Source organism: Dryobates pubescens, chromosome 5 (assembly GCF_014839835.1).
Source record: "Dryobates pubescens isolate bDryPub1 chromosome 5, bDryPub1.pri, whole genome shotgun sequence".
NCBI lineage: Eukaryota > Metazoa > Chordata > Aves > Piciformes > Picidae > Dryobates > Dryobates pubescens.
Window position 1 is genome coordinate 3,941,577 of NC_071616.1, and position 21,165 is coordinate 3,962,741.

The 21,165-nt window shown below is 37.8% G+C and overlaps 1 protein-coding gene across 1 annotated transcript in view; it reads left to right on the plus strand.

Moving 5' to 3' along the window:
- Positions 1 to 343: 343 nt before the first annotated feature.
- MYBPC3 (myosin binding protein C3) overlaps positions 344 to 21,165 on the plus strand; it is a 56,633-nt gene continuing 35,811 nt past the window's right edge. The window contains exons 1-10 of the mRNA XM_009897356.2: positions 344 to 368; positions 9,779 to 10,045; positions 11,328 to 11,423; positions 11,680 to 11,766; positions 11,853 to 12,001; positions 12,865 to 12,982; positions 14,426 to 14,474; positions 15,723 to 15,767; positions 18,184 to 18,240; positions 19,157 to 19,159. Coding sequence (XP_009895658.2) covers positions 344 to 368; positions 9,779 to 10,045; positions 11,328 to 11,423; positions 11,680 to 11,766; positions 11,853 to 12,001; positions 12,865 to 12,982; positions 14,426 to 14,474; positions 15,723 to 15,767; positions 18,184 to 18,240; positions 19,157 to 19,159 — 896 coding nt within the window. The remainder of the gene's footprint in view (positions 369 to 9,778; positions 10,046 to 11,327; positions 11,424 to 11,679; positions 11,767 to 11,852; positions 12,002 to 12,864; positions 12,983 to 14,425; positions 14,475 to 15,722; positions 15,768 to 18,183; positions 18,241 to 19,156; positions 19,160 to 21,165) is intronic.

The following is a 21,165-nucleotide window of genomic DNA, read 5'->3' on the forward strand; positions in this document are numbered from 1 at the left end:
ATGAATACACAAAGCTGGAAAAAGTACTGCACATGTGCCACATCAGATTGTGCTCTGGTTTGTACAAACAGATCCGTGGTAGCCACTCTTGGGTGCTTTGAGCTCTCTGGCTCCTGGAACTTGGCTATATTTATCCTGGCTGATGTAGCCTGTTAAGTGTGTCCTGCCTGTTGATAAGGTGCTGTGGTTGACAACAGTCAGGGATGAAGGGGGAGGAGCAGGATGGGGGCTTCCAACAAGTGTTTCTTTAGGGGGGTCTCACAAGCTCTTCAGTCTCATTCCTGTTTAGCTTGAACCCTGATCTATAGATACAACTGGGAGCTTCACCAGAAACAAAGTCAAGATGCCAGAGCCTGCAAAGAAAACAGGTAAGGATCATAACAGACAGACAAAATCTAAGAATAGCTTGACAGAGAAAAATGTGAGTAGGTTTTGTCTGCACAAGATATTAAATAATGCAGCAGAAAAAAAAAAAAAACAAAACATAAGAAATAAAAAATAGATTCTATTTTATGAAGGTTTAAGAGATGTTGACTGATCTTGCAGAGAAATCAGTAACTAGTCTGGCAACTCTCAGCTACAGAATTTGCTCAAGAGACTTCAGATGAGGTGAATCACATTTAATTCTCATATTTTTTTCATTTCTGATTTCCTTTCCCAGTCATCTTTAGGACTCTGAAAACAGCTTGCAGTCTCTCTCTTGTGGATTCAGGCAGTATAAATCTCTGCTTTCTTTTGCTTTTTTAACTCTGATACTTTTAAGGAAGTGTAAGCGGCAAACATTGATGATATTTGTTTTTAGTGATCTCTCTGTGAAAATGAAAATAAATGGCACCTGGTTCAGAGCTTATCCTGTCTTTCTAGTTAGTCCAGCCAGTGACAGCAGAGCTCTATGAAAAAAAAAAGAACATACTGTACTGTAAAGAATATATGTGTATGTTTAACTCACCCTCCTCCATCCTTTCCCCCAAGCCAGAAGATAACTAGCCATTTTCAGAAAGCCAAGGTCACAGAGCCCAGTGCAAGTCCTGCCCCACTAGTAAAAACATCAGGAAAGTATTTCAGATTTAGGAAAGTTCACGTTTAGAATGGAGAAACAAGGAACCACTCAGAGGCTGCCCAGGTAGAAAAGAAGGGAAGGCCTAGGATGGGGTGTAAGGTGCAATGAATCTGTTTGTCTGAGGAGGAAGAAGAGGGCCTGGGAAGCAGAGGCAGGGACAGTTAACTTCAGAACACCTGTGTGGCGGTAGAGGAAGATCTCTCAGTAACACTTTGTATCCACAATTAGATTTGGAAAAAGAGTCAAAAGCAGAAGTTATGATTATTTTAAAACTGTGCACATATCCAATACACAGGGCTGGAGGAAACTGTACTAAATCTATTTACTATTCTCTTCTAGAGTTCTCACTTCCCTGCTGCCAGTGCCTACCCAGAATCATTACAACCTGAATGCATATTACAAGGTGTATGTTTTTTTTAATACCATGCATTTCCAGAATTAGTAATAGCTGCTGATAATTATTAATGTAGCAGGCTTTCATGCTTTGCAAAGACTGAACAGGCATCAGTTTCCTGATAGGCTGGTCAATGGGAAAATCTCCTCTAGCTATCACAAGAAAAGAAAAACTTCAGAATAACTTGCATTTTGGCCGAAATATTTGGAACTGACCAATGCCAAAGGTGAGCACAAATTCAGCCTGTATCTCTCATTGAGACCTGCAAAGCACTGAAGCATGATTAAATCCAAGATTCTTTATGCTTCCTCTAGATGATAACTCTACAGTTATCAGTACAGTAGTATCACAATCCTTCAATTATATCACAACTAGAACATCATTTGGTGCTCTTAAAGCTGCAATTTCTGAAATCAGAAGGAAGTAGAATTCTATATTAAAAAAAAGTATACACCAGACCCTGTAATTCTGGATAAAACTTTGAAAAGATAATCTGTACAGGTTCAGCAATCACCCCCAAAGTAAGACACCCACAATCATACTCTGTTTTTAAAATCACGTAATTTCTGAAATGTATTGAAACGCCTAATACTCAAAATGGACAATGCTGGCAAAAAGAAAGAGTAGGCAAAAATTGCAAGTGTGATCACCTAGGCACTGGGACATTTGATTTCTAATGCTTTAACTGCCTTTAAATTAACATTTTTATTCTCTATGGACAAAAAGCAACTTCTCTGTTTGTGAAGATGCCCACTTTTGCTAGCTAATGGTGAAGAGAATTTCTGTTTCAGCTTATTTCTACAAAGAAATCTAACAGATGTCTAACACCACCAGTGCTACATTATCCTTATGAAGAAACCAGCCTAAACACTGTAATTATCACAGCAGGAGGAGGAAAAGCTCATATTACCCATTCTGACTGAGACAGAATGAGTCACATGCCCCACAACTTCTAAAGGGAATCTGTTCATGCTCCCATGAGGCACTAATCCCTTTGGTTTTCTATTCCATGTTGTTTATATACTTCAAGCCATTGCAAGATGGGATAATGTTGAGCATGATCTCAGGAAGGCTGAATATTCACCTAACAATATATTCAAAGGAAAATGCCTCATGCCAAAGAACTATCAGACATACTCTCCCTGTATCTGCTGTGTAAACATGTAAAAAACCAAACAAATAAGCAAAATCCCACAAAACCTGCAACAGAGTAGTCTATTTTCCAACAGACATTCTTTTACTTTAAACCATTCAACTAAAATACTGCAGGATAAGGCATTGCCCTATTTATTTACAGAATACCAAAAGAACTGTCAGAGCATTCCAGAAAATCTCCCCAGAGCAGAAGGATGTGGAAAAGCATAGCATTTTGCAGGGTGCTGTTGCAGAAATTGTATATTCTTTTCCCTTTAAATTCAACATCTCATAGCTGTTTAATCTCTGTTCACAGGCTTGCTTTATGGCAAGTTTTGATTTTTGTTGTTGTTGTTGTAAAAATTCAGAAAGGTTAAAAAACCCCATCTACTTCCCTAACAACAATTTGTAACATTAAGAGGAAACAACAAATGTAGTAGATAAATGGGACTTCGTGGGAAATGTGTGCGTTACTATATCTGGAAAAGGAGAAGTCTGGTGTTACCTTCTCTGAAAATCAGCCAATTTTTATTCTTGTATTTTATAGACTGAAGAGTCTGGATTGCACAGTTCAGGTTAGGAAATTTTATCAAGTGTTTATAAATAACCTGGCTTCTAAGTACACAGAGGCTTTTGGCATTAGTAATAATAATCAGTGTTGCATAATGAAGAGTAAAATGAAGAATTTTAGTTTAACTATAAGCTTTTGGTTATACATTTGCAAGTACCTAGCACAGTGAAGTCCTACTCCATGATAGTTAAATGTATACTACAGTAAAACATCCCCAAACTCATAGAGATCTATTTTCTTCCTTTGTTAAGATTTAAAGCAAGCTGGATATTAGTATCCCCATTATACAGTGAGCATTATGAATGCACAGAGAGAGGTGAGCTGGCTTAGTGGAACTATTCCTTGCCTATTGCTCATGTTACAGGAATTTACAATCTCAGCTGCTGAAGTAGGCAAGGAATGATAAGACTGAGTAGTTCAATAGCTTTTGGATCACAGAATGATTAAGCTGTAATTGCAAGTAGCCACTTATGTCCTGACTGAGGAATGTGCAGCATCTTCATACAGTTCCTCACACAAAATTTACAAGCTCCATTACTGAAGTCTGCTTAACCACAGTTTAGCTTTTAATTCAATGGAGGGCTAATTGATATAAAAGGAAAACTAGATGCCAACTACTAAAGCAAAGATAAATTTTCAGCTTGAAGCTTTAACACAACAAGGAATCCCAGAAGTTAATACTACTGTTGTAATATTAATTCAATACCAAATTGGCCAGATACACTAAGACAACAGCTTTGTGGGAGACTCATGACTCTATTTTTTTCTAATTGCACTCATCACAGATTACTGCTGGAATCTGTACTATGTGCAACCAATTAAGACACATTAGATTCTCCTAAAACATTTATATCTTTAATAGGTTTTGTTTCAATATAACTTTAAAAGCTTATCTAACACATATTATCCTTAAGGGCTTATTTTCCTCTCCACAAATAGTGAATGGCAAAGAGGTGAAGTCAAAGCCACTACTTTGAAAAGCATTATTTTGAAATAAAACAAACAAACCACCCCCCCACACACACATACAAAACATCACATCAAACAAGATTATGGATCTCCTCTATCACTCTATCTAAAACCACTCCTGTGAAATCCACACTTCTTACTCACTTTAATGTCACTTAGTCCATACATTGAAATTCAGTGATTTTAGGAAAATATTATCACCTAATGCTCATGACTTTTAATAAGCCAATTATTTAGAGATCATGGCTAGGAACCGAAATTATTCCAGTTATTTAAACATTATTTTAATGCACATCTCATTCCTTTTCCAACATCAATCAAATAGGAATGACTCTTTTCTAATGCTAACTTTTTATTAGGGATACAATGGTAATCAGTAGCTACTTACCAATAATTTGATCCTATTCAAAGATGACAGAAAAATAGTCACTGCCTTAAAACACTTATGAAATAAAAGCCCAGTGAACAGATACATAGTTCACTGAGAGAGCAACCTGGGTAGTAGCTTAGCCATTATCTGTATTCTCAAACAGAGTGGGAAGAAGTTTTGAAGCAGAATAGTAAACTGACTGATGGTGATGTTAGATTGCTCCAAAGCAGGTCAGAAAGCAAGGGAGAAAGCATGAAGGTGCTGGTATTAAGATCATAAAGAGTAGGAAGGAAGAACACTAGTTCTATTGGTTTTATTTAGGTGAAAAGTGAAGGAAATTGCTTTTGGGACTTAAATTATTTAACTCTAGTTTACTTTGGCCAAAAGCAAATTATTTCTTCAGCCTTCTGATTGATAGACTTATTAATAAATTACTGCAATCAAAATGCAATCTGATCCTGGACCTCCAAACAGAGGTTTTTATTACTGTTTAATGAACCTTTATTTAACACACATAACCGCATGGCTGATGTGTACCTCTTCAGGTGTTACAAGACACTTAAAGGATAGGTGCTGCATACAAATTCCTGCAGCAGAAGCATGAGCTACCAAAAAGTTTTCTGTAACACTATTGCAGGCAACACACAGCCTGCTCTCCTCTTCTGCCTGGGGTAGAAATTTGCTGTGTTTACACTACTCCGAAGTTCTTTGTGTTATGGAAGCTAGAACTGATTAGGAAGGTCTGGGATATGAGAGGTAATGTGCTGAAAAATGGGTTAGTACAAAGTGGCTCTAGCCTTAATTTTATTAGCTCCCTGTTTCTCTTCTTGCCTGTTAACTGCCCACAGCAATTCCAGTTCCATCCCCACAAACACACACAGCACCTATCATCCTTCTGTTTAATAATGCCTGTCATCAGCAGCATTGGTAACTCACAGGTCTCTCCCCTGTCTGCAGAACTGCTTCAGTAAGTTAGTACCAATGTCCCCTTCCTCTCCTCTGGTGCAAGGTGGGTTAGCATTTACTGGGAAGCAGAGAGTTAACAAAGTGGGCAGCAGAGGACATGAGCAACCTGGTCATGAGGTACCCCAGCCCAGTGGTTCCTAAGTTCATGTTCTGTGGGACGCTGGATAAGCATATGATAGTGCCTGAGATCTGTCAGTGCTTGACAAGCAAAAGAGCTGTAAGACATTCCATAAAATCACATGAGAGGTGTCACAGCCATTGGGTTTTCCACAGCCTGATAGTGGTGGTCCTATCCAACAGTGTTTTTTCGGTATGGTATGGAGCACAGAGGGGCATATCTGGGTAGAAGCCAAATCTTGAAGTGAGAGAGACTGCCAAATGGGGAATGTGTTTCTGACAAAAGCAGGCAAAAGTGAGGCTCTCAGAACAAACAAGAAATATTCAATGGTGTTTAGGAACATTGCTAATAAGGAAATAACTGGGTTAGACAGGTATAACTGTGAGGGGGGAAAAAAATAATCTGCTGGTAAACTTGGATTTAAAGTAGCAGCCACAAAGGAGACCAGGAGTAGCTGGGATCTCTCACTTCTCTTTCTTCTGTTAAGCAGAAGAAACTGCTTTTTCCACAATGACATTCGCTTCACATGCTTGTCTGGCAACCTGTCTTCTGCAACAAAGTAATTGCCTGTAAAATCTCCAGCTATTTTTCCTTTGCAAATGTGAACAGTGGAAGGGAATACAGATGCATACAGAGACTACTTTGGACGCTCACCCACTGACTGAATCTCAAGAGCAGCAAAATGACTCTTAAGAGTCTCCCGTACCTGTGAAAAAGGGAGTTCTCAACAACTGCTCTTGCAGGGTTATATTCAGATGGGAGGTTTGGGGCTTTTCCACTCTTTTGTTTTATTGGAAGTATTCACAATTATTTTAAGTTTGAACTGAAATGAGTCCTCTGGTAGAAAAGCAAGAGACAGAGTGAAAGAGAGAGGGAGAAGAAACAAGACTTGTAAACGTCTACTCATGTTTTCAGTTTTACCAAAAGTCAGAAATATTATGTGGTGGTGATTTTTCACTGTGCATGTAGTTCTGGCCAGTCACTTTTGTTGCTGTTGTTGAGTCATCTACAATAAATGTAATACGCCTAATATGTCATCTATAATAAATGTAATAAGCCTAATAACTTTGCAGGGTGTGCGGCAGATCAGAGAGTTACTTCCAAGTATGCATGTCTTGAAACTCTGCCATTTGTAGGCTGGAACCCTTACAGGTCACACTGCTGTTAAGTAATTAATATATTTAAAGATCCTTTTGTTCCTAAATAGAAGAGTGATGATGACAGCATTCAGAGACAAAGAACATGCCTCTTTGCTGCTTCATCTCTAGCGTCACCGGGAGAGGAGCCAGCTAATAGATATTTTAGGAGTGGGTTCTAGCACTTAACTGGATCCCCACTACACAGTAGCCTGGCCACCTCTACTTATCTTTTGAATTCTGTACATCAAACCTGCTGCCTCCAACAACTCTTCTGCAATTATTCACAATTATTCAAAGTATACTCTGCTGTTTTGCTTACCACAGTACAATCATGTAACAAAAGATGTGCAGCTGAAAACAGGCATTTGAGTATTACACTACAGTACAGAGCCCTCAGTTTAGGAAGGATGTTGACTTGCTGGAACGAGTCCAGAGAAGAGCAACAAAATTGGTGAGGGGTTTGGAACACAAGCCCTACAAGGAGAGGCTGAGGGAGCTGGGGTTGCTTAGCCTGGAGAAGAGGAGACTCAGGGGTGACCTTATTACTCTCTACAACTACCTGAAGGGAGGTTGTAGACAGACGGATGTTGGTCCCTTCTCCCAAGCAGCCAGTACCAGGACAAGCGGACACAGTCTCAGGCTGCACCTGGGGAGGTTCAGGCTAGATGTTAGGAATGTTAGATGTTAGATGTTAGGATGTTAGTTCTAGTTCTAGTTTAGTTGTTTAGTTGTTTAGGCTAGATGTTAGAAAAAAGTTCTATACAGAAAGAGTGATTGCCCATTGGAACGGGCTGCCTGGGGAGGTGGTAGAGTCACCATCACTGGAGGTTTTCAGGAGAAGACTTGACAGGGTGCTTGGTGCCGTGGGTTAGTTGTTTGGGCGGTGTTGGATTGGTTGATGGGTTGGACGCGATGATCTTGAAGGTCTCTTCCAACCTGGTTTATTCTATGTATTCTATGTATTCTATGTATTCTATTCTATGTATGTATGTATTCCACATAGTATACTCTGTTTTAAGAACAATTACAGTTAAAGAACAGTTGCAAGCCTGACATCAGGGGAAAAAATACATAGAATAACATAGAATAAACCAGGTTGGAAGAGACCTTCAAGATCATTGCATCCAACCCATCAACCAATCCAACCCACCTAAACAACTAGCCCATGGCACCAAGCACCCCATCAAGTCTTCTCCTGAAAACCTCCAATGACAGCGACTCCACCACCTCCCCAGGCAGCCCATTCCAATGGGCAATCGCTCTCTCTGTATAGAACTTTTTCCTAACATACTCCCAGAGGAAAAGTGGAACATTTTTATCTTAACATGGAATAAATAGAGGCTGGAGGTCAGCCGAGGCTTCTATAGGCTCAGTGCAACCAAAACTGTTTTTTCATCAAATACATAAAATACAGAGAGAGAAAAAAAATAAGAGAAAAATGTAATTTAGGGGCTCTTTTATGTGTACAACAAAAAGAGAAAAAATACAATACATACTAAATTCTGAAAGTATTTATAATTGATACTTTAACTTACCTTTAAGCAGCTTTGAACCCTTTGCAAAATAATGCAAGAACTATGGATGTAACCTGTTTCTTTAAAAATACTTCCATGCCACATTTCTTTCATTTTTATAATGCAGAATCAAAAGTTTGAAGCTAATTATAACTATCTTTGTGATGTCCAAAGAGTGCTTGTTGCTGCCCAAACAGGAGAGCTTTCAATAACTTGCCACAGAGGCAACAAATATAATGAAATGTGATATAATTATTAATATATTATGAAAGCATGGGGATGCAGGGGTAAGTTGATAAAAAGATAACATAATGATGCACAAAAAACACCCAGTGTATGAATCAGAATGTTAGTTAGTGGTATTTTTATAGATGAACATAGCTTGCAGCAATTACCAAGAAGGTAACAGATTTCATTATTCATGCATTAAATGAAAACTTTGATTCAAAATAAAGTTGAAGAAATTAGTAAAATATACATAGAATAAACCAGGTTGGAAGAGACCTTCAAGATCATTGCGTCCAACCCATCAACCAATCCAACCCACCTAATCAACTAAACCATGGCACCAAGCACTCCATCAAGTCTCCTCCTGAACACCTCCAATGATGGTGACTCCACCACCTCCCCTTGTCAACCTTGTTCAAATCTAAGCTTGAGGAAGGACTAGGATACTTATGGAGCAAAATCACAACACACTGCTTGCATTACAAATTCCTATCCATTGTGCTACTTTGATTACATGTGAACTACAACATCATTTGGTGTATGCTTGTTCATCCCATTTATTAATGATTTCATTAACTGTCATTATAGCATCATAAGCAGTTCTTAACACGTAGAGGAAATATTTAGATCCATCTTGCAATTAATTACAAGACCAGTAGTTGTGGAGGCTATGTAGGGAAGTACATTTGAGTGGAAACAACTGGTATTCCTCTAGCTGGGATAAAATTACAAGGGCCATCATGGGAACTTGTATCTCTTTCCACTACACTCTTGCTCAGTCAAAACAGAAGGACTCAATATGAACTGTGATTTTATTGTGGCATATTATGAAGCAGGTTACTGCACAAATGGTAATTTTCTTGGAGGAAAAGATCATGAGCCTGTTTAACAACTGCATTAACCAACTGTTAGGACAGAATTAGTGTTTGTAAATAAAACTGCACACCAAATTAAAGTAGAGATCCTGACAGGTAAGAATACGTATCGTGCAATCTGGTCATAGATCAAAACATTCACTTGTGAAAATTCAGAGTGCATTATGGGGCTAAAGAAAGAGGAAGATGGACAGCAAGGTTAGTTTGCTATCCATTCCAGTTTATTTCATGACAATATGGAGAAGATACATCTCACTCAGGACAGACCTCACTAAACTCAAAGACAATTCCACACCTTCTCTGTCAAAAGTGCTGTAATTTATAGCTTGCATGCACAGATGGGAATGAAAGGAAACAGCTGCTGCAGCCACAACAGCTGACTACACCAGATATGTCACAATTGCAAAATAGATTTTAGCAAGCCCTCTCTCTCTTTTTAGTTTCTGCATTTACGAAGAAGCCTAAGACAACAGAGGTGACAGCCGGAAGCACAGCTGTGTTTGAAGCAGAGACAGAAAAAGCTGGCATCAAGGTGAAGTGGCAGCGTGCCGGCACTGAAATCACTGAAAGTGAGAAGTATGTCATCAAGGCAGAAGGAAACAAGCACTCACTGACAATCAATAATGTAGGAAAGGAAGATGATGTGATATATGCTGTAATAGCTGGAAGCTCCAAGGTCAAATTTGAACTCAAGGTCAAGGAACCAGGTACAGTGTTTCCTAAGCAATTCTAACTTCATCATCATTTCCAGTCCCATGTGCATGAACGAGGCCCACAGAAACTAGCCACAGAAACCCTGTGAAATTTCTCTACACATCTGTTTTGTCCAATTCTTTGAAGTTAATTATTAAGCTGAGGAATACATTTGCAGGGCTAAGACACCCATTGCCAGATGTCAGACATTCACACAGTGATGACCACTGTGGAAATCACAATGCAAGTCTTTATGAATTCTCTGTCAAACTGTTCAGCTTAACTATTGAAAGGCAAAGCAAAGGTTGTCTAACCTAAACTAAGATGCCTGCATGTCAGGGTCAGTAATCTCTGTTTTAAAAAAGCATATTACTTAAATACAAATTTAGAACAGTTGGGAGTGGGGGAGGGGGAAAAGGCTATGCTCTAATGTGTGTAGGAGCTTGTATATTACAAAAAGCTGTCTTAAAATCACCTGTTAATAAAAATACATATTTCAGGAGGGACTTGAATACATAGAGTAATGTTAATCTCTATTATTTGTGTATCACCTATCATTACCTATGTCCATGTTTGTTAAAGGATCAGCTAGATGAGAAACTGAGTAACTTCCCCAGGCTTTTCCTGGGAAAAACTAGAAAGAGCCACGTTCTCTGGTATTGACTCATGAAAAATGTCTGAAGATGCTGAGGACAGATAAAATCACTCATTTTTAGTAAACATTTTGACCTTCCTGATCTCCCTCCAAAATGGTCCCCATATAGCACTTCTGGTGCTTTTATTTTCCATTTTTGTTTTGGTGAAAAGCCTCAAACTCAGACTATTAGTATCATCTCCTCTTCTTTGCTATCACTGTTTATTCTAGCAACATAATGGTAGTGAGATCTTCTGGTCAGCTAAATAGATGCTAATATTTAACAGGAAACTAGACATTCTGTTACAGATGCAAAGACTGTACATGGCAGGTTTATGAGGAATAAGGGAAATTCTGGTATGGATTAGAACAAATTACAGCTGTCACAGCATATAAAAGTGTGATCCTGCTGACTATCTCTCATCCTGAAACCTGACAACTTTCTACACATCAAGACTACAGAATCTAAAACATCCATTCTAAACTCAGCAATGCATCATCTGTTTTAATTAGGCCTTTTCTCCTTCCAGTACATCCTCTAAGCTCCAAAAAACCCACGGCTGATTTCTTAACATGTATTAAAAGCTGGTCTTTTGTAAAATTTCTTCATAAAGGAAGTAGAAACATGACTTTCTCCGATTTTGGCTCGCATGTATTTCCAGAAAAGAGTGAGACAGTGACTCCTGCTGAAGCTGCTCCAGCCCCAGCTGCCTCTGAGACACCTGCTCCACCAGTGGAAAGCAGCCAAAACACAGAAGGTAACAGAGAACTAGCACTGTTATCAAGTCTGATTCATTAACAGAAGGGAAGAATAGGAACAGGGAAGCCTTAAGAGTCAATGAAGTAGAGACAGTAGCTGAAAACAGATCACTAGTGCTGAGGGATAATAAACAAGGAATCTCAAGAGACAGGGAACATATTGATACCTTGAAATGACTCTAAAAATTCACCACGTAAATTGTAATAGAAGCTGAAGCAGAAAGTTCTAAGTCATATTTCTGATGTTTATTTCAGTTGCATCTGCTGGAACTCAGCCAGGTGAGCCCCTGGACCCTATTGGGCTCTTTGTGCTGAGACCCCAGGATGGAGAAGTTACTGTTGGTGAGTACATGATGAGCGTCAGCAGTGATGTAACAGAGAAATTAAACACTATTCATAATCTTATTTTAACCTACTTCCCCTCCAAGGTGGAAACATTATGTTCACTGCCAAAGTGGCAGGTGAGAGCCTGCTGAAGAAGCCATCAGTGAAATGGTTCAAAGGGAAGTGGATGGACCTGGGAAGCAAAGTGGGGCAACATCTCCAGCTACGTGACAGTTATGATCGAAATAACAAGGTACAATTAGCAGAGCAAGGTCCTCAGTCTTCTAGACACTAATCTTTAAGCTGGGGGAAAGATAAACTAATATAGAAGTATTTTGATACTGAGGTACCCAAAGCTACAGATGATGCTATACTTACATATAGTCTGTGTTCTGACCATAGGTGCAAGAGACAAGCACTAGGTACACACTCCTGCACACCTCATCTATGATGAAATGACACAATGTCTGGAGGACCAGGGAGGGTGTTTTGTGTTATCTACTGCAGGATTCCCTCCATCTTCCTCTCAAGCAATAGACACTAAATTTAAGAGAATACAGTAAATCAGACATTTTAGTCTATCGGTTTTAAAAGATCAAGCAGTCAGCTATTAGTGTTGAAATTTATTGTTCTTTTGCACTGTCTAGACTACTTTGAATAGCTGACTTTCACCACAAATGCATTCAAAGATACAGACAGAGGAATACAAGAGGGTCTGTACCATGGCTTCTCATCCTGCATGGTCTACAAAACACTACCACCCTCTCCTGGATGGAACAGAACAGACTTGCTCCCGTTAGCCAGTCCCTCTGCTGTATTTTGTAATGTACTGTATACATTCAGGTAGAGGTTACACCTGGTTAATGAAAGCTCCGATCCTCTTTCCAGTATACATGGAATGAGTGCACGTGATGACTGACAGTACAGTTCCTACTGAATTGGGGGAAATTTATGTAATTTTTATGACAGTACAGATGTTCTTAATTCTAAAAGTACATAGAGGCCTATTTCATCCCTTGTCTATTTCTCTTCATGCCCTAATATGTTGTATTTGCTCCATTCTTATCCTCTTTCATAATTTAATTTTCTAACTTATATCAATGGTGTCTGTTCTAGATCTACACCTTTGAAATGGAAATTATAGAAGCAAACATGACTTTTGCAGGAGGGTACAGATGTGAGGTGTCTACCAAAGACAAGTTTGATAGTTCCAATTTCAACCTGGTTGTCAATGGTAAGATGAATTCCTGCCACCTTATTTCTTCCCCTTAGTTTTTTTGGTTGTTGGGGGTTTTGGTTGGTTGGTTGGGTTGGGTTTTGTTTTTTCTGTTGTTGGTTTGTTTTTTCTTCCTCTTACCAGAAAGAATTGGTGGAGACAGAGTGGCTAGCAGACAAGTACAGAACTTAAGTATAGACCTGAAGAAATACAGATGCAGTTACAGAGTCCCACAGATGAGGACTGGGATGTGTTGGTAGAAATACACAGCAGAAATAGTAAGAGTTAGATGTCATTCAAGTCAGAACTGTGATGCTCCTAATGAAGTGCACAGAAAGATGTAAATCCATCCAGCTATTCTTTGGCTTTATTCTGATTTCAGATCCTTTTTTTCACAATATTAATTTCTCCAGAATAAAAGACAGGCCCATTCTTACTTTGGCAAATGTTTGGTACTAAAATTGGGATACTTGAAAAGAAACAAAAAGAGGAAACAGGCAGATTTAGACAAGCTATTATCAATTCCCTTCTTCCTTATAAATCCAAGTCTTGCAAAAGCACCTTGTGATAGAAAATCACTTTAGAATTAGGTAACTCATTTTACATAATAGATACTGCCACCCTTACAACAGCTACAATGAAAAATGTATGATTTGAAAACAAAGTACATTTCAACATCAATTTCACCCTAGTGTGGAAGAGTTTAGGTAAAATAGTAAAAGCATGGACCACCTGGAAGAACAAAACATTTGGACCATTTCCTCTTTCAGTGATTCTCTTGAAGGGGCTGCAACATTAACATGTGTCCAGCAACTGATGAACCTCACACACAAGGACACAAGTTGATTGAAGTTACTCAGTCAGCAGTGTTAACTTCTGAAATTTTACAAGTTGGTTGTAGGACTCATAATTCAAGACTCTGCCTGACAACAATTGTTCTGCCAGTAATAGCAGTACACCTATTCATACCAAGAGAAGTTTAGAACAGAGTAATAAAGTTCTCTCTGTGCAACATCCTCAATGGAGTTTCCACACATTTCTGTGTATTTCCAGGATTCTACCTTTGCTTTCAAAGGATGAATTGCAATTTATTGTTAGTAATCATAGTAAGTTGATATTCAGTGATTTGAGTTTAGATACCCTGGCAGCCAGTATTGAAATTAAATTTACCAGCAGAACTGACACACAAAACATTAGACAGACTGTCGTGCTGCAGGTTATTATGCAGCATGAGACAGACTTGAGTTGCACACAAAACACTGCATTTTGAAAGGTAACTGGTGAAGGCTACACTTTTAAAGAGCATTCAATCTTTCAATAAGTAATTGATCACAATTTACATTAAAAAAATATATATTTTTTTTAAAAGTCTGCAAAGAAAAGGCTTGAGAACTAACACTGTATTTTTGTACCGTTGTGACTTGCTCTCCCATTCTTGTTTGTCACTTTTTGCCATCTCAGAAGCACCAGTACCTGCAGACTTGGATATTCGTGCTGCCTTCCGACGCACGTGAGTATGTGCAGTAGGAACTTATGCAAATTCGACTGCCCTTCCATGCAAAATTCATTACTTTCCTAGACAAAGCTAACTAAAAGCAGAGCAGTTGTACAAACAACCACAAAGATAGGGACTTCTGCTAAGAAAACATTTCTATTAAAAACATATTTCTATCAGTAAAATATGAAAAAAACATTTCTATTAACATACTTCTACCACTAAAGTACATTATAAAACTAGAAATCATATGAGTGTAGGCTTGGTACTGGCATAACAGTCATGCTTGTCTTAATTAAGCCATTGATAATGTGTAATTCTACCAAGAACTTCAGTACTTTTCTTCCAGACCTCTTTCCACCTGTTGACAGTAGAGGAGGAAAAGATTCTGTGTAGTGCCTAGCCTTGATTTGGCCTGGCTTGAGGAACTACACGTACCTTCATGCAAACATTTGCTAAGAAAAGTATAGTTTGGTGTGATCTCCGGAAGCACCATATCATTGATAACTTAATACAAGCATTTTGGATGTATTTGTTTTCATGTTCTGTAATTATATTAATTGAACAAAGACAATGATGTGTCTGTGTAAAATATCAGGTACATGTAGGTCTTAAATCTTAAAGCCTGCAAGGTATTGCCCTAGTGTTGAAAAGGCTAGCTCACCACACTTATGGCTATAGGACATAATGGAATAACATGTCCTTCTACTTGTAAAACTTCTTTAAATTTCATTTAGACATTACCAATGTAGTTTTTCACTCTTGACTATTTCTTCTCCCTTTGCATAATTCAAATTCTGGCTTAGTTTTTATATTTTTCCCAAAATTACCAGCTCAAGAATATTCCAACAGGCATCTATTTTTCTAGTGTGGGACACACATGATCTGTGGCAACTCTTTGAGTTTTCCCTCATATGAGCAATTTTTATACAAGATTTTTTTTTAACATTTGATTAAAAAAAAAAAAAAAAGCTGCAGAATTTATCTACAATCACATCAACCTATAGGTAGCTGACTAGCTTTGCTGTGATGCATCCTAGAGATTATTCCATGCACACCTGTATTCCATTCTTTCACTGCAGTGAAATTAGGTTAAGAGTTTCTCTTCTTCCTAGCGAAAATAGCAAGAGTTTAGGATCAGAGGGAGTATAGCTCAAGCAGCTTCAGGCTGTTCAAATTTTCAGTTTCTTCAGTAAAAATGGGAGTCAAATTTTGAACTGAACTGTTTAAATCTGAAGCTTTGTCTTTAATACCCTCACTCAGGAGCCTGGCAGGAGGGGGGAGACGGATGACTTCAGCCTTTCTCAGGTAGCCACTGTCTGTGTCAGCAGACAAATTCAAGTCTAACCAATGAACTGTCTCTCTCTGCTCAGCAGAAGAAAAAAAAAAGAAAAAAGAAAATTAAAACAAGGAAAAAAATAAAAATAAAAGAAGAAAACTAAAGAATAAAAAGAAATAAAAATAAAAAAGAAAACTAAAAAAAAACCTAAAGAAAACAAAAACTAAAAAAAAAACTTTTTAAAAACTAAAAAAAGTTAAAAATAAAAATATTTTAAAAACCCTACAAAACTAGCTGATAAATTCCAAATAAACCATCATTGATAGTATGCGGTATTCTTAAGAAATGAATAATTGAAAGAAGTAATGCAAGATGAATGCAAATAACAATAGTTTGACAGTACAAAGAGAGGCAGATTCATCTACAGAAAAGGCATGTTTGGCAAGTGCCATCCTCTCACCACTGTTAGAAGAAATAAAGTAACTACAAACGACATGCATGTCTGCCCTTCTGTTTACATTTTCCTCTCTGCTGAGCACATCCTCACTTAAATTGCCACCGCCCATAGAAATAAACCAACACATGAGTATATGAAGATGTGTTGTTTCCTGGCACTCTCTTTATCCCAGTATCATTACATTTCCCATCCTATTCCTTTTGTTCCCAACCATATGGTCTTCAAACATAACAGAAATAGGAACCCTGAGGTAAGACTTAACTCTGTGCATGTAAAAGCAAGTACTTCAGAAAAACTAAACACTGCTTGCTGGGCTTTCCTGACAATCTGATTTAACTACTACCTGGGAAGCAATACAGTGGTTAGTTATTCTCCCAGCTGTACATTCTGATTCCCTGAATATTTCATCACAAGAAGCCCTTTTCAAAGGGATCATATTGGTGATTTTTATGTACATTTTAAACCTGCAAACGTTAAAAAAAATCTTCTGAAAGTAGGTAACAAAGTGGCCAAAAATATACTTTTCTGTTTGAGCATTATAGTCAGAAAATCATCCTTTCCTGTATTATACTATCTTGAAAGCCATCACAGAAGTAAAAAGGGTACACATACATTCTTAAGGAAAAAAACTCTTTTCTCACAACATACACTAATTCAAAATCGTTACCTATTGTCACTAATCTTGCATTCTGACCAGCACATGAAGTTTACCATTCATTTCTCTTCCATTTAATTAAGAGTACTGTTAAAATGCTCATAATTCATGCTGAGACTATTCAAATTTCTCCCTCAGGTTTCCTGAGATTTCCTATGTTCCCATTTACACTTCTGTAGACAGACTGACTTCCTCTGAAGCAAACAGCACTGTGTACTGACAGAGAGAGCATTAAGAGCTACCACTACCACCAGTACAACTGAAAAGAAACTCTCTGAGTGTAAATCTGTAATTAAACATCAGGTGTTGCTGCTGGAAGAATCTGAATGCTGTGAGATGGCATCACCAGATTCTTACACTCAACAGAGATGTTATGGAGTAGTTAAACATTGATGATGGAAGCCTGACTGAGATGAAGAAAATACATTTTGACTTTCTAAACACTGAATCCAAAAGATTATCTGGTGTAACTGCCAATACTTCTATGTCAAATTCCTGGAGTGACTTTAATGAGTTTACACTATTTTTCACAGTAGATCTGTACTTCAAGTGTTTCTAAGCATAGCCAAAACACATTTGATTCAGAACACCAAGAATAATAACATGCAGGCCATTCGAGTTCACTGTATGCAACAGACAGAATTACATACTAAAAAACTCCTGTTTGTCCTTTCTTGTTCTCACAAATCATCACAACATCACTTGCTGAACAAGTGCATATCGAACCTTACCTCAGGATCAAAGTGAGATCACAGAATGCCTCCTTTAACTCTCCCAAGCACCAACAATGTGACACTTTTTTCAGTATAATGAATTCTGGTATCACAAAGAACCCCAAGAAACAATTACAGCTGGGATAATTCCATGGGGAGAAATAAAATCTATTTCAGACTGTAAAAAGTTCCACAAAAAGGTTGGTACAACACTGCCTCACACTGTAAACAATATTCACATTCACATTCCTGAATGTTTCATTCCTGAAACTACAGCTTTCCAAAAGCATTAATGATACTATAGGAAAGCTCCAGCAACATCTCTGTGATACTGAATACTTTCCAGATCATTATGACCACCTAACTAATAGCCTGTACAACCTTACCCATAATCAGTACAGAAAAAATACCAAGTCCATTAAATATATTTTTAATCCTATATGAAGGCAAATACAGACAAAATGCCTAATTAAGTCACCTTCTATGTCAGTGCACGTTCTAAGCCATTCTAAACCCATCTACTGCTACCTACAAAAATATATTGTCTACATAATGATACAACCTTAGAAGGTATTCCTATTTCCTTCTGAAACTAATTATGGCTTTCTGTTACTACACAGTACAGAGGGACATGATGAAGGTGGAGAGTTTAATTTTAGTGCACTACTGAAAAAGAGGTAAGCAAAAATTCATAGATTTAATGAAATAAAGTAACCATTTTCTGCCAAAAAAAACCCTCTGAAAATAATGAAAGCACAGTAAGTGAAAGTTGCATAAATTTAGAATCCTTGTAGTTTTCCTAAAGCAGGTCGTACGTCTACGTCCAGGTGAGGTGGGAAGGAATTCAGTGCAGTCAGTTGTAGTTTTGGGCATAATATTGTGGCGCTGGGCAATTAACAAAATCACATTATTTTGGCCACTTGCCTGTAATACTTTGTCAAAAGCAATGGGAAAAGGATGACAAGTAACTACAGCAATTTTTCCAAATGTTCAGCATTTGCTGTATTTCTGCTGAGTTTACACAAGAAAGAAAAAGATGAAAAAATAGAAGTGTGGGGGGAGAGTGGAAAAAAAAAAAGGGGGGGGGGGGGGAGGGAGGGAAAGGAAGAGATTGATCTTTCCCAAAATAGAAAAGGCTGGGACTAGGGTAATTACAGGCTTCCACCAGCACTTTCAATTAAAACCCTCAAAACACAACAATACTTTACAGTGCCTGTCCATAATGATGTCTTTTAAAGAATTTTATGTCCTAAATTTTTACACTATTTCCCATCAGAAAGCTGAGAGCACAAGCCTTTTTGTTAGATCTCCAGATGTTACTACTATACTATGCAATTATATTGTATATACCTGCTTATCATATATTAAGAATATATTCTAGTTGTATAACTATTATATAAATATTTTTCACTCTTCCAATTCCAGTTCTTATTTTATGCTCCTTGCTTTCTTTGTTTTTATCTTTCTTTCTGGGTGGAACTTTCTCTCCCATTCTCATCTTTACTTGCCACATCTGTTTTCATTACCTATCTTCTTTTTCTCTTTTTACCATCATCTTAATCTGGATGTTTGGGATTTCACTGCTGCCAACAGAGAGTAAGATTTCTATTTTGTTTTGTTATAAATGCATGGGTAACACTGAATATGAGAACCACTTGGTTTGAAATAGTGCATGCATGTTTGTCATTCTTACATGTAGAGCATGGCAAAAATTAGGTAGTATGAAAGAAAATTATCAGCCAGCAATTTCTGAGACAGAAAAGCTTTTACACAATTACTAGAAGTTAAGGGTAGATCAGTCAATACAAGTCAATGTATTCCCCTGAATGTCCTTCAGTTTTTACCATCACATCCTTTTATAAGCAGTTTTAAATTGTCCTTGAATGCCCAGGTTTTCTCATAACCTGATGCTTTAAATTTCCATTGTCATAGAAATAATTTGCATAACATGCCTGCTGGTGACTATCAAATATGTGAAGTCTTGTTCCATCCATCCTTGAACATGTTAAGTGCATGTACTACTGAAGCCACATTCCATAAACACACAGGCTTCTCTGTTACAAAATATTTCTTTTTATTCCCAGTAAAGTTTCTACTGCTCAGTATCATCCTACTACTTCAGACATGCTTCCTTCTGCTCACCGCCCCTGGATGCTCACTCTGTCTTTCCAGCTTCTGAAATTACTGTCAACACTTGCTATTAGACGCACATTTTGCACTCATATGTTATACTCTGATTTTTTTACATTCTGCTCCTTAGGTGAATGTTGTGAATCAGGGTTCAGGGCCTGCTCAGATATCGACATCACTATTTTTAGAAAGTGTTTTATCTTCAGATAGAGTGCAGGATAACATAGACATCTGAATTAGCGTTGTTACAGAAGGCAGTAAAGCCTTAATAGCCTCATGTTTCACTCAGGCTAACTCACCCAAAGTTCAGTGGGGCAAACAAGGTCACATGGAATACAACCACAATGCTCAAGATGGATGGCTAGATGACACAGAAAGTATACCTATCAAAATTGGTTGTTTCATCATGAACCCCTGAGAAGTCCGAAACAAAATGTGCATTAGAATTTTCCCTGAAGTAGGGAAAATATGCTTTCTCAGTAATGGTAGTAATCAAAGTTGGACAGGCTTGAGAGCTGAAATGGAGCAGCTGTGAACACTTCTAACTCCTAAAGAAAATGCAAGGCAAAAAGAATTGTTGATATCTTTTTTAAAATTTCAAAGAAATGTAGGCCAACATGAAAATATTTGCAGGATTTCACACTCTGACACCAGCTGGAATGAAGTTGCTAAGTACTATGGGTCTCTCTCCTACTGCCTTTCCCTTCAGCTTTCATTATTAGTTTTGAGCACCAATAGAATTCTATGAAGTAGTAAAAATCTCCAGTATTTCCAGAAATGTTCAGTTTAATTAATCATTATTTGATTAGAACTATAATTAATTAAAAGCAGCTTAGAAATGTCGCTGTATTTTATCTTTTTTCCCCGACCTTTCTTGAGTTACATAATCTCTGTTTAGTGAATTTATGCATACTGATAAATTTGCTGATCCTAGCTGGTTTTCACAGCTACTTTAGAAGTAATTAGTGGATCCCTCAGGTTTTGCACACCATATATTAATGAAAATTGATAGGCATAAATATAAAAAGGGATCTCATGCTGAGGAACTCTCCAGGGCCATGCCGATTCAAATAGAACTGCTTTACTGCTTCTGCTTTTTCCCACCTAATTTACAAGTCCCCCTCAATCCATGGGTAAGAAACACTCCCACTGTAACAAAGAGGGTTTCATTTAATACACTATCTCCTATTGCTGTAATTTAATTAACGGGTGTTGACATACAGATGTCATGGGCCAAGGAGAGGTCACTGGGAAGAGGAAGGGAACAGCTGACACAGAACTATTAAATGCGATAGTGAGCAGAGACCTTGAAGGAGGTGACAGCTGACAGGGTCCAATCAGTTGATGGTAATGGGATAGGAAGGAACCATCTCTGTGATGTACAAAACTATTTTTAACTCCTCCACATATGTTTAAAACATCTCAGCTGTATATTCCATTTACAGCAGCTTCACTAAGCTGCACTTTAATGC